At 45.1% G+C, this 12,414-nt stretch overlaps 1 protein-coding gene across 4 annotated transcripts in view; it reads right to left on the bottom strand.

The window, feature by feature from the left end:
- Slc26a5 (solute carrier family 26 member 5) overlaps positions 1 to 8,618 on the bottom strand; it is a 34,894-nt gene extending 26,276 nt beyond the window's left edge. For 3 of the 4 annotated variants that reach the window (XM_057758533.1, XM_057758532.1, XM_057758534.1), the window contains exons 1-3: positions 8,467 to 8,618; positions 7,479 to 7,618; positions 831 to 941 (exon numbers count right to left, since the gene is read on the bottom strand). In XM_057758533.1, the coding sequence (XP_057614516.1) occupies positions 831 to 941; positions 7,479 to 7,618; positions 8,467 to 8,618 (403 nt within the window). The remainder of the gene's footprint in view (positions 1 to 830; positions 942 to 7,478; positions 7,619 to 8,466) is intronic. The other variant, XM_057758535.1, reaches the window with a different exon arrangement.
- Positions 8,619 to 12,414: the final 3,796 nt, after the last annotated feature.

Here is a 12,414-nt window from a genome sequence, read left to right as displayed (position 1 = left end):
GATACCAGGAACACACAGCCTTACAAAGCTCTGGCATTATAATTAAATTCACAGGTATCTTATCCTAAACGCACAAAGAGAGAACATGTATAACTCAGAGCTTAAAGTGTGATGAAGTTCCATATGCACGCAAGGTGATTAGGAGCCCTGAGTATCACTATTAAAATAAATAGGAAGGAAAACCAGACACATGCAAAGTGTACTGGAAAATAAAGCATTGGTCTCATCTTACAATCTTTTATGCAAAACATTTCCCATTTAATCAACCCAAGATTGTAAGAAAGCTATTAATTTTAGAAATCTTGGAGAATTAGAAGGAGGAATAAGAAGAGGAAAAAGAAGGAGGAGGAAGGGGAGGAGGAGGAAGAAGGAGGAGGAGGAGAATAAAAATAAGAAGGAGGAGGAGGAGAAGGAGGAGGAGGAGGAGGAAAAGAAGAAGAAGAAGAAGAAGAAGAAGAAGAAGAAGAAGAAGAAGAAGAAGAAGAAGAAGAAGAAGAGGAGAAGAAGAAGAAAAGAAGAAGAAGAAGAAAAGAAGAAGAAAAGAAGAAGAAGAAGAGGAGGAGGAGGAGGAGGAGGAGGAGGAGGAGGAGGAGGAGGAGGAGGAGGAGGAGGAGAAGGAACACACACACTTTTCCATTGCTGGGGAACGAGTCCAGGGCTGCACACGGGCTAGGCGAGGGCTCAACCTGCTGGCATACTTCCTCAGAAAAGTGTAGTTGCACTTTTAAAGCAATTAATGGGTACACAGTCACAAAAGTTTAATTGAGCAATAATAACAAGAATATCGCAAAGCTTGGCAAAAAGCTTTAGGTTACTAAGTATGTCTTTACCTATAGATATGTGTCTGGAGGTCCCGAAGAAACAGTACATGATAACAGGATAAAATGAAGAGTACAGGCCAAACACCGGAGGTACCGCTGCCAGCATTGCAAAGGCTAAGCCTGCAGGAACAGAAGGCACAGACGGAGTCGTGGTTAGCCAATAGCAAGGGGTATTCCTTTTAACCTCTTGGTCTCTGATGAACACGTGATACCTGTCTTAATTGAAGCAGATGCCTTTTCTTCTGCCCTAACACCATGAACACAGTCCAGGCTGCAGTATGTTGGCTCATCCTGACTAAACTTGACAGGGTCTAGAGTCGCTGCAGGGAAACCTCCTGACTGGTCTGGGAGGGATTGTATGGACGAGGTTAACTGAGGTAGGAAACCATTCTAAATGTGGCTTGCCCCACACCCTGGGTTTAAGTCCTGGACTGATTTAGAAGGAGCAAGCAAACTGAGCATCCTCCTCCACGGTGCCATTTCCTGGCCTCTCCATGCCCCCCCCCCCCCACCCGACCCCTATGCACCATTACTTGTCCCTCATCAGAAGCTAAGCTCTCCTGGGCTCCTCTGTTGCCAAATGCTCACTCTGCAGTCTTCCTGGACAGGTATCTTCCAAGTGAGCCAAGCCTGGTTCACTTCCAGGTTTGCAGTTTTCCAACCAGAACACTTGGGATTTTATTCTGAGAGTCCTTAACAGTGCAGGGTGTGCTGCCAAAATTCCTTCCCTTGTGGGAAGACATGAATAATATCTACTTCCTCCTAAGGTCCCAGCAGCAAAGACAGGTACGATTCTACCAAAGCCACTCAGAGAAAGCAATAAGCTCACAGAGGAATGAGTGACAGGCTCCCGGCTGGAGCATGGGTGACCTTAAGGCAGCCACACTGGACATTCTGCTCCCAGCAGGGATGACTTCAGGCTTCCCCAGGGCTCTGTAGATGGAATCCTTCCCCCTCATCCTTTCCCATCTCATCTAGCCCAGTGGTTCTCAACCGTGACCCTTTAATACAGTTCTTCATGTTGTAGTGACCCCAAGCCATAGGATTATTTCATTGCTACTTCGTAAGGGTAGTTTTGTTACTGTTATGAACTGTAATGAAAATATCTGATGTGCAGGATTTCTGGTACACAACCCCTGAAGGGGTCACCATCCACAGATTAAGAACGGCTTCTCTAGCCTCTTTCAGGGACTCTGGAGTCAAGCGCAGTTAGGGCATAACTGCACACAGCTGGGTGGGGATGAGCAGCCTGATACACAGGTGAGGGGCTTATGGCCCTGCCTGCCCCTCCTTCCGAGAGGAACATTCACAGCGAGCAAGCACAGCTGTGACGGTCCTTGGCGTGTGGGACTAGCTGACTCCTGAAGGTGGCTGCAGTTGGGCCAGAGGAGCCGCACAACAGGGTCGTTCTTTTTTTTGTTTTTTTTTGTTTTGTTTTGTTTTTTGAGACAGGGTTTCTCTGTGGCTTTGGAGCCTGTCCTGGAACTAGCTCTTGTAGACCAGGCTGGTCTCGAACTAGGCTGGTCTCGAACTCACAGAGATTCACCTGCCTCTGTCTCCCAAGTGCTGGGATTAAAGGCGTGCGCCACCACCGCCCGGCAACAGGGTCCTTCTTTTCATTCCACCCCAGACAGCTTACGTCAGTCTCAGAGAGTTTATGTCACCCTCGTTTTTAAAAACAGACATTTTTCAGAGCAGTTTAAGGCTCCCAGTAGACTGACTAAATGGTACAGAGAGGTCGCACATTCTATCTGTTCCCCCACATGCTTTCTCCACTATCAGGGCTCCCCACCTCACAGCGGAACGTTTCTGTGAAGGATGAGCCTGCACTGAGACATCATTATCCCCCCAGAGTTTATGCATGGCCTCACTCTGATGTTGTGTGTCCTCTGCAAATGTGTGTGATGTCACCCCACCCACCATTATAGATACTGAATAGTTCTCCATGGTTCCCAATCCTCTCTACTTTCTCGTCCCTCACTCCTCAGAAATCTTCAGTCACACAGATTTTTCTTCTGTCTCCCAAGATTGCCTTTTTCAGAATGTCACGTGATTGGCAATCACAGCCTTTTCAGATTCACATCTGTTACTTGCAAATATGTATTCGTTCGTGTTCTTCCTAGGTCTTAGCATGGGTTGGAGAGGTCATTTATTCTTTCTTCTCTTCTCTTCTCTTCTCTTCTCTTCTCTTCTCTTCTCTTCTCTTCTCTTCTCTTCTCTTCTCTCCTCTCCTCTCCTCTCCTCTCCTCTCCTCCTCCTCCCCTCCTCCTCCTCCTCCCCTCCTTCTCCCCTCCTCCTCCTCCTCCTTCTTCTCTTCTCTCCTCTCTGTCTCTGTCTGTCTCTGTCTCTGTCTCTGTCTCTGTCTCTGTCTCTCTCTCTCTCTCTCTCTCTCTCTCTCTCTCTCTCAGAGCAGAGGACCAAAGCCATGGCTTTGCATTTGCTAGGCAAAAGTTCTACAGCTGAGTTCAATTCCCAACCCAGAGCTCATTTCTTTTTAATAGTGAGCAGCGGTCCATCTTCTGGATGTACCATAGCTCTTTTGTTTTTGTTTTTTAACATATTACCTACACAAAAACCTCTTGCTCCCAAAGTCTGGCCACTATGGATAAGGCTGCTAGATGCACCCCTTGGGGATTTACTTGAGGCCTCTTTCTTTCTCTTTTTTAAGAGTCTGTTAGGCTATTTTTCACTAAAGAATTAGGTGGTAGTCTCTACAAACTTCAGGGAACATGATTTATTCTCCGAATTGTTCTTTAGAACCCTGCCACTTGTTTTAAGTGGAAAGGAAATGCATAAAGGTGTCACTTCTTTCTAGAAAATTCTTATTCCAAATTGTGTCTCAGTCTCTGCTGCCCTTGCATTCTGTTGGAGTGGGGCATGGAAGAGAGAGTTTTGGGGAGGGGGGTGTCATTCACGCTCTGCGTTGATTTTGGCATCCCTGCAATGTATAGCTGATAAGCCCTGTATCCTCAGCTTTTAGATCTCAGCGAAATTTCCAGGACACCTGGAAAATGTATCTACTGCATTTTAAGGCTCCAAAGTAAGACAGCAAATGAGTTGGAAGGCATGCCTGCTTCATATGCAATGGTGAAGTCACTCCGATATCACCCTTAAAGAAGTGATTCTAGGCAAGAAAAGCACATGCACCCTTCAGAGATCCACGTGGCATTCCAAGGCTCTGCTGGGGAACGGCAGCCCTCTGCCCCCAAACTCCTAAACCAGGGCTTCCAACAGACAATTTTGTCCCCCCCACAGATGGCATCTGGCACACTCTAGAGACATTTTTATCATGTTGGCAGTGCTGTTGGCAGCTGGGATCAGAGGTCAGGAAACTGCTGGTACCCTACAACACACGGCAGTCCCTACAACAAATGTTAGAAATGCCATGGGGTGAGAGACTTAGGAGATAGTGTGCCAGTGTCCAGGGTCCTGCAGGGTGGGTGAGTCAATTCCAGTTGTCTGCTGTGGTATTCAATTCCTCATTTAACTATTTGGAATAGAAATCGCCTACTTTCGAGTATTTCAGCTTCTTGTGATACAATGGCGTGCCTTTTTCATTGCCACTAAGTTTTGTTCCCCTGATGTTCACATGGTTTTGCACGTGTGTCTTGTCTAATTGCTTTCCATTTAGTCTGATTCCTTACAGAATTTCTCCTGGACAGCTCTTAGTCATTCGTGCTCTTCCTCCTGGAAGCCTGACCAGATGAACAACAGCGCACGGAGACAGATCATTGCTGCTGTTTTCTTTTTATCATCACCTGTTTATTTGTTTCCCGAAGACTTCCTCTGCTTTAGTTTCTAACCCTTCCCTGAATGTTACTCTGGGAACCAGTTCGGGTTTGGTTTCGGTGAGCTCTGTCTGATTCTTTGCTGCTTATCAATAACAGCAACCCATGAGTATTCCATAGGTGCAGTGTAATTCTTTTCTGTTTCCTTAAAGAGTTACCCTGCCTGTTGTTCCTGCTTCTGGTGAGTTGCCTCTTTGTTTTCATAAGATATTTTATTAAATAAGTGCACATGTGTTTGTGGCATGTGTGTGTATGTGTGTGTGTGTATGTGTGTATGTGTATGTGTGTGTATATGTATGTACGTGTGTGTATGTGTGTATGTGTGTGTGGGTGTGTGTGGGTGTATGTGTGTGGGTGTGTGTGTATGTGTATGTATGTGTGCGTATGTGTGTTTGGGGTGTATGTGTGTATGTGGTGTGTGTATGTATGTGTGTATGTGGTGTGTGTATGTATGTATGTGTATGTGGTGTGTGTATGTGTGTGTGGGTGTGTGTGGGTGTATGTGTGTGTGTGTATGTATGTGTATGTGTGTGTATGTATATGTACGTGTGTGTATGTGGGGGGTGTATGTGTGTGTGGTGTGTGTATGTATGTGTGTATGTGTATGTGTGTGTATGATGACTTGTGCCGTGCTGTACACATGCAGTCCAGAAAACAATTGTCTCACATCAGGTCTCCCTTCGTCCTTATGTGTGTTCTGGGGATGAATTTGGTCACCAAGCTACTGTACTTAGTGTCTTTCTCCACCAACCATCTCGCCAGCTCTGCTTCCTTCTGAGCTGCTCTTTCTTTCTGCCCTTTCTCCTCTCTCTACTGGGACTGAACCTAGGACCTTGCTGGGCTCCATCTACCCAAGCTCATTTTTACTTTTTATTTTGAGACTGGATTGTGCCCCATTTCTTAGGCTGAGTTGAGACTTCTCTGTAGCCTAGGGAGGTTATGAACATGTAATCCTCTGACCCTAGCCTCTAAACAGCAAGGATTATAGGCCTACGACAACAGGCCAGGCTAACATGTCTTTCTTGAGTATCATGAGAATTGTCACTTTGTTTGATAGGTTTTATTCTAGGGCAACTTGAATAACTTGGGGAGAGGCTCTTCATTAGGAGATTTCCAGTTATCACTACCTACCGTCTACACCCCTGGTGCACTGTCTTCCTACCGTCTACACCCCTGGTGCACTGTCTTCCTACCGTCTACACCCCTGGTGCACTGTCTTCCTACCGTCTACACCCCTGGTGCACTGTCTTCCTACCGTCTACACCCCTGGTGCACTGTCTTCCTGTCTACACCCCTGGGACACTGTCTTTCTCTTTGCACCTTTACTTTGCCCATCTCTTTTCCTGAGCACACCTCAGTCACGCTGCCCCTCCTGTTGGAAATGCCTTTCCTCTTGCTTTCACCTGCCAGAGGTCTCAGCTCACGTGGACTTTAAATTTTTTTTGATTTTTATTACAATTTTATAACATATCTATACTAAATTTCGATCATTTTTGCCCTTCTTACCTTCTCAGCTCTTCCCTCTTTTTTAGCCCTTCTTTACAACAACCCCTCCCACATTGATGTCTTCCTTTACTTTGTGTGAGCCACTAAGTTTAATTACAGTTTCTTGCACCAATGCATACTGAATCCACTTTTCCAAAGAACTTTTCATTATTTCTTTTCCTAAACTAACTTCCCAATAATGTCTTAGGATCCTCTGTTTTCCTTTATGATGTTTATAATTTAATCATGTGTATATACCTTTATTTGTTTTTTGTCTTGGTCCTAGTTTGGAGAGTTAGTTAGCGCTCTAGGAGTACAGGAATCAGATTATTTAGGGTATATATATATATATATATATATATATATATATATATAGACAGCGTTTTGCTGTGTAGCCCTGGCTGTCTCAGAACTTGCTATTTGGATCAACTTGACCTTAAAATGACAATATTCCATATGAGTTAGAATTAAGGGCATGTTCCACCATACCTGGCTCACAGATTGATATTTTCTAATGTTCTTTTAATAACACAAAATTGTCAAGAAAATCCAGTTTATCACAATCCCTTTTAGTTATGTCATGGGCCTAGAAACAAGAAATTTATCACAACTGCAGCAAATTGTTGCCTGAGCAACTGACTGATCCTCAGATCGGGAACACCCCTTTCCACTGTGAATGATCCCAGAGCTTCTTAAGTTTCTGAAAAGATTGCTTAGAAAGGTAAAAGTTACTGGAGCACTATGATAAAAATCCATGAACCTGCAATTGTGATGAGCACAGGTTAAACAATTATATGAGGGGAATGAAAGCAAGGAAAACAAACAATGGAAGACACGCAACACACCAGAGAGAGAGAGACAGACAGACAGACAGAGACAGCGACACAGAGAGAGACAGACAGACAGTCAGACAGACAGACAGAGACAGAGAGACAGCGACACAGAGAGAAAGAGCAGAGAGAGACAGCAGCACACACACATACACACACACACAGACAGACAGTCAGACAGACAGAGAGACAGCGACACAGAGAGAAAGAGCAGAAAGAGACAGCAGCACACACACATACACAGAGAGAGAGAGAGACAGACAGTCAGACAGAAAGACAGAAAGACAGAGACAGAGAGACAGCGACACAGAGAGAAAGAGCAGAGAGAGACAGCAGCACACACACACATACACACACAGAGACAGACAGACAGAAAGACAGAGACAGAGAGACAGTGACACAGAGAAAGAGCAGAGAGAGACAGCACACACACACAGACAGTCAGACAGAAAGACAGAAACAGAGAGACAGCGACACAGAGAGAGCAGAGAGAGACAGCACACACACACACACACACACACACACACACACACAGAGCACTGCATTGTACTAACCTTGGGGAAGCTGAAGCACTCCTGTGCTTATGCCTGAGACCAAGTCCCCCAACACATACTCCTTGAATTTATACGCTGGCAACCACTTAGTGATGGGCAAAAACATGTAAATGATGTTTCTTATTTTCTTAGGAGTGCATCTAAGGAGACAAAGACACAGACAAAGTTGTAAGCGAGGGACATCCCTCTAGAACCCACACTGGGGTGTTCTCTCTTCTTCAGCTTATGAGTGATAAGGAGCAAACCACAGTCAGTGATTAAGATGCTACTGAACAGGGTGGGGACCCACACGGGAACCAAGACAGAGAGGCCGAACCAGCCCTGGGAACAACGGGGGAGGCAGATGGTTTAGAGCTTTGTGGAGAATTTGAGAACAGGTATGTAAACTTTTACGTGGATGTAAGGAAGAGTAGAAAACCATTAAACACGGTGTGTCGGTTAGTTAATTATACCAGCGTAACTTAGAACCATTGGGAAGAGAGTTGTAATGAGGAATTGTCTAGATCAAATTGGTCTAGACAATATGGGTTGTCTGTGGGAAATTGTCTTGGTTGTTAATTGTGGTATGACCTCGTCTACTGTGGCATTTACCAAGGAGAGGGGCCCTGAATAGTATAAGGGAGCACAGAGCTATCAAGTGTCCACCTGTATACTTTCCCCCTGCTCTGCTCTTGACTGTGGCTTTAGGTTCCTATCCTGCCTGCCTGCAATGATAGAGCCGAGAGATAAAGAAATCCTCCCTCCCTATGTTGCTTTTCATCAGACTGTTTTATCATAGCAACAGAAATGAAACCAAGTCTCGCGGTACCAGGCACGGTGTTCACGGGACCAAGCCAAAGGCTGACACCAGCTGAATCACCAGGCGTGGCTCGTTAGACTTCAAGTGTTCCCCGCTCATTTTCCCTCCAACTCGTCAAAAGATCTTTACACACAGGACCTTGAATTCTCAGAGCCGAAGGCTACGGAAGAGGAAACGGGTTAGACGTACGTGAAGGCCTGTTTCAGCTTGTCCCCGATGGAATCGGAGACCTTGTCCTTCACATGCAGCCTCTCCTGGAGGACGGGGTGACTAAAGATCGGCCTCTCCACGCAGTACCTCTGAGCTGCCACGGGGATTTCATTTTCCTCAGCATGATCCATGGTCTGCGGTTCTTCACCGGCAGCGGGAGACAAGCATTTCTGGAGGGTCAGTCACTAAGGGAGAAAACAAAACCCATCTCTTCCTTAGGGTGGTCTAGGTCCTGAGGACTCCTCAGAACCCCCAGCATTCTTCCCATGAGGTTGTGTAGAGTAGGCATTCACAGATATCATGAACAAAAACAAATTTAAAAACCCTGTTTGTGTATTCCCCTCAGAACAATAAATAGGGAGTGTGTAGAAGTTCAACAAGCACTCGTGTTAAACTTAGTGTCCGTCCTGCAGCCGCTGCCTCGAGCTCTGTGTTAGCAGAAGTGCAAGCCAGATGAACTCTGACCAACGGCAGGTCAAACCAACAGTAAAGATGGTAAGATTAGCTCCTACTCTGACCATACGCCTTGGGAAAGTATTATACTGTCTTTCTCTTTCTTTCTTTCTTTCTTTCTTTCTTTCTTTCTTTCTTTCTTTCTTTCTTTCCTCCCTCCCTCCCTCCCTCCCTCCCTCCCTCCCTCCCTCCCTCCCTCCCTCCCTCCTTCCTTCCTAAAGATTTATTTATGTATTTTATATGTGAGTGCTCTGTCTTCATGCACACCAGAAGAGGGCATGAGATCATATTGCAGATGGTTGTGAGCCACCGTGTAGTTGCCGAGAATTGAGCTCAGGACGCCTGGAAAAGTAGCTAGTTCTATAAACCACTGAGCCATCTCCCCAGCCCTATCCTGTCTTTCTTAAGTCTGTGTTTCACTAATGCTTGCTGTTCAGGACTGAGGCTTGTACCCCCACGGAGGAAGTCCTTGGTGACGCTCACAATAGTCCCTAGTTAGAAGCATGAGTGCCCTATGGTGGTATTGTTTTAAAGTTGGCTATATTGGGAATGGTGTAGTGGCTTGATTCCTTTTCCCTTGAAACATACTGAAAAAAAAATAAGTAAAATAAATATATCCAGAATGAAAACCCAACATGGTTGTACATATGGTGGTATATACAAAAATGCTCATAGGAGAACTATAATAGTAATTGGAGAAATGCAAATACATGCTTGCATGCAATAAAAATACACATACGCATAAATGGAACAAGATGTAATAGCTAAAAGAAATGAAGTAACTGTAGACACATCATTATCGATAAATCTCTTGGACTTAATTTTTAAGAAGAAATGAGACACAAACGGGCATGTATACATAATAAAAGAGAAAAGACTGCGGTACCTGAGCAGCTGTGGTAGGAAAATTGAAAATTCAAGTCTCACCTGAGCTGCGATGAACAATATCACCTTTTAAAAAGCATAAAACCATTTATAACAATGACAAAACAGTAACCACAAAGACCAGGGTGGAGAAAAGGAGACTAAAACTGGAAAAGGCTAGCCCAAGTTTTTAAAACTGGAAAAGGCTAGCCCACATTTTTAAAACTAGAAAAGGCTAGCCCAAGTTTTTAAACAAACGACATCTGCAGTGTTTTAGGCTCCGAGAAAGAGTGACTTGGTAGTAAGGCTGTGTCAGCCAGACTTCAAACAGCTTAAGGAGGAATTGTTTATAAAGTTTATGGTTTCAGCCCATTTTAGCAGAAGAGTGTGGGAAAACAGAGCTGTTCACTTTACAGTAGCCAGGAAGAAAAGAAAGAGTGGTGTGGTGTGGGGAGAGAGAATCTGAGCCCTTTAAATCTTCAAAGGCATGCCCCATGGACCTACTTCTTCCAGCCAGGTCCCATTTCCTAGTTTCCAGTGGGGATCACGGATTCCACAGACGAGCCTGTGGGAGATTTCCCTACTCAGACTCTCTCCCTGGTGCGTGTTACCTGAGTTTGAGGACTTGTTTTTACTCTTAGATCATACACACTGTTACGGAAAGTTAGGTATACAACAACCAAACCCCGTGTTCCCCAGGTAAGTTAAGTTGGGGTTAAATAAGTACATGGTCATCTGTGGACAGCCTTGGGATTGTGGCTTGCTAATTTTGGTCAACATAGCTCTGTCATGGTGAGAACTCAGGCTGTAGGTTTTATGAAACAGCAATCCCATCCAGTGAGGGGGTGTGTTTAAAACATCAAACAAAGACAAACACATTCGAGGAGATGGAAATTCCAACAGCCTAGAATAAGATGGAAGGTTGATATGTGATTTCGGCAAGAGAGACAGGAAAATGCTGCAGTTTGAACGTTTCTGTTGCTTTCAAGGCACGTTTCTGTTGCTTTCAAGGCTCGTGTTGAAATGCAATTGCCCACTCAAGAGCACAAGGATGTGTGCCTGTTATAGGTGGTGAGTTACAGGACTCTGGGGACTCTGCCCTCTTAGATGGGATCCCATGTCCTTTGATGGGAGGAATTTGCCTCGTCTCATGCCACTCGCCAACCAGGGAGATGGTTTGTGGTGTTTTGTTATAGCAGCACAAAGGAGCCAACACAGGAATGGGAACTCCAGCAAAGGAAGATTTTTTTTCTACAGAATCTGTAATGATCACTGTTCAATGGGAGCTTTTGGCTCATCCTGCATGGTCCAGAAAGCGCCCCCCCCCCTCCAAACCCCTCCTGCTCAAAGAGTCTCCAAACAAAGGAGAGGTGTCCAGAAGCCCAGTTCTGCATTCTTGGCAGCTTTTGCAGCTTCTACTCCTGAAGTTGCCAGATGCCCAAATCCCCACTTAACTGCCCAGCTTTTGACCTGGGCACAAACCCAGACTGTGGCAAACACATCATGGCGCCTCTCCTGCAACCTATAAAACTTCCCTGACTTAGCCTGGATGTACAAGTTCTCTGGCCTTGATCTCTGAGATCAGTGAACCAGCCCAGGAGTTGCATTGCTCATTTTTTTTTTGTTGTTTTGTTTTTTTTGTTATTCGAGACAGGGTTTCTCTGTGGCTTTGGAGCCTGTCCTGGAACTAGCTCTGTAGACCAGGCTGGTCTTGAACTCACAGAGATCCGCCTGCCTCTGCCTCCCGAGTGCTGGGATTAAAGGCGTGCGCCACCATCGCCTGGCCCTTTTTTTTGTTTTTGTTTTTGTTATACTTTTTCAGTTTGATTTGATCTAGCTTACTGCATAAGCAGAGAAACTTCTTATGGTGTGTGTGTGTGGGAGAAAATCTATTAAGAACAATTTTAGATTTTTATATAATAATGCAACTTAAATACACATGAGATTATTTTTAAATGGAAGTCTTATAGTTTATCATACAATATAATCAATATAATATTGTATAAAATAATATGATGGCTAAAACTAATGGAAATCAGTGTTGGGGAATTTCAAATACAGTAAGGAGACGTGTTAGTAGTGAACACGCTTCTAAACCTGCCATTTCCATATTGGGTCCTGGGGCTTGGCCCTGGCTGTGTGTTGGAGTCATTTGGACAGTTTTATCTACACTTGATACCTGACTCCATTGCCACTGAACCTGATTTAATTGTTCTAGGACTCAGCCAGTGATCGAGAGTAGACAGGTGTTCTACTGTGCAGTCAGGCAAAATAGAAAACCACTGACTCAGACCGAGTCTTGTCTCTAATGAACTGTCCACCTTGGACTCTTACTGGGTTCTGGACCTCAGTTAGGCTAGTCTGGGCGGCCACTGAGCCCTGGGCATCCGCTTGTCACTGGCCTCCAGGCACTGGGATTACAGGAGCAATGCCTAGCTTTTTATGTGGGTGCTGAGGGTTGAATTCATTGCCTTAGGACCCAGGTTGTCCGGTGCCTGCTGTAATCTGCTCCCTTTGAGCACTTCTTCCAGGTAGGTCAGCTCATGGAGAGTGATGGAGAACACAGGAAAGACAGGAAGGTTTGGGGATGGAACCAGGAGACTGTTGGTG

Source organism: Chionomys nivalis, chromosome 26 (assembly GCF_950005125.1).
Source record: "Chionomys nivalis chromosome 26, mChiNiv1.1, whole genome shotgun sequence".
Classification (NCBI taxonomy): Eukaryota; Metazoa; Chordata; class Mammalia; order Rodentia; family Cricetidae; genus Chionomys; species Chionomys nivalis.
The sequence above is the reverse complement of the archived record's forward strand: the minus strand, read 5'-3'. Positions and strand labels throughout refer to the sequence as shown.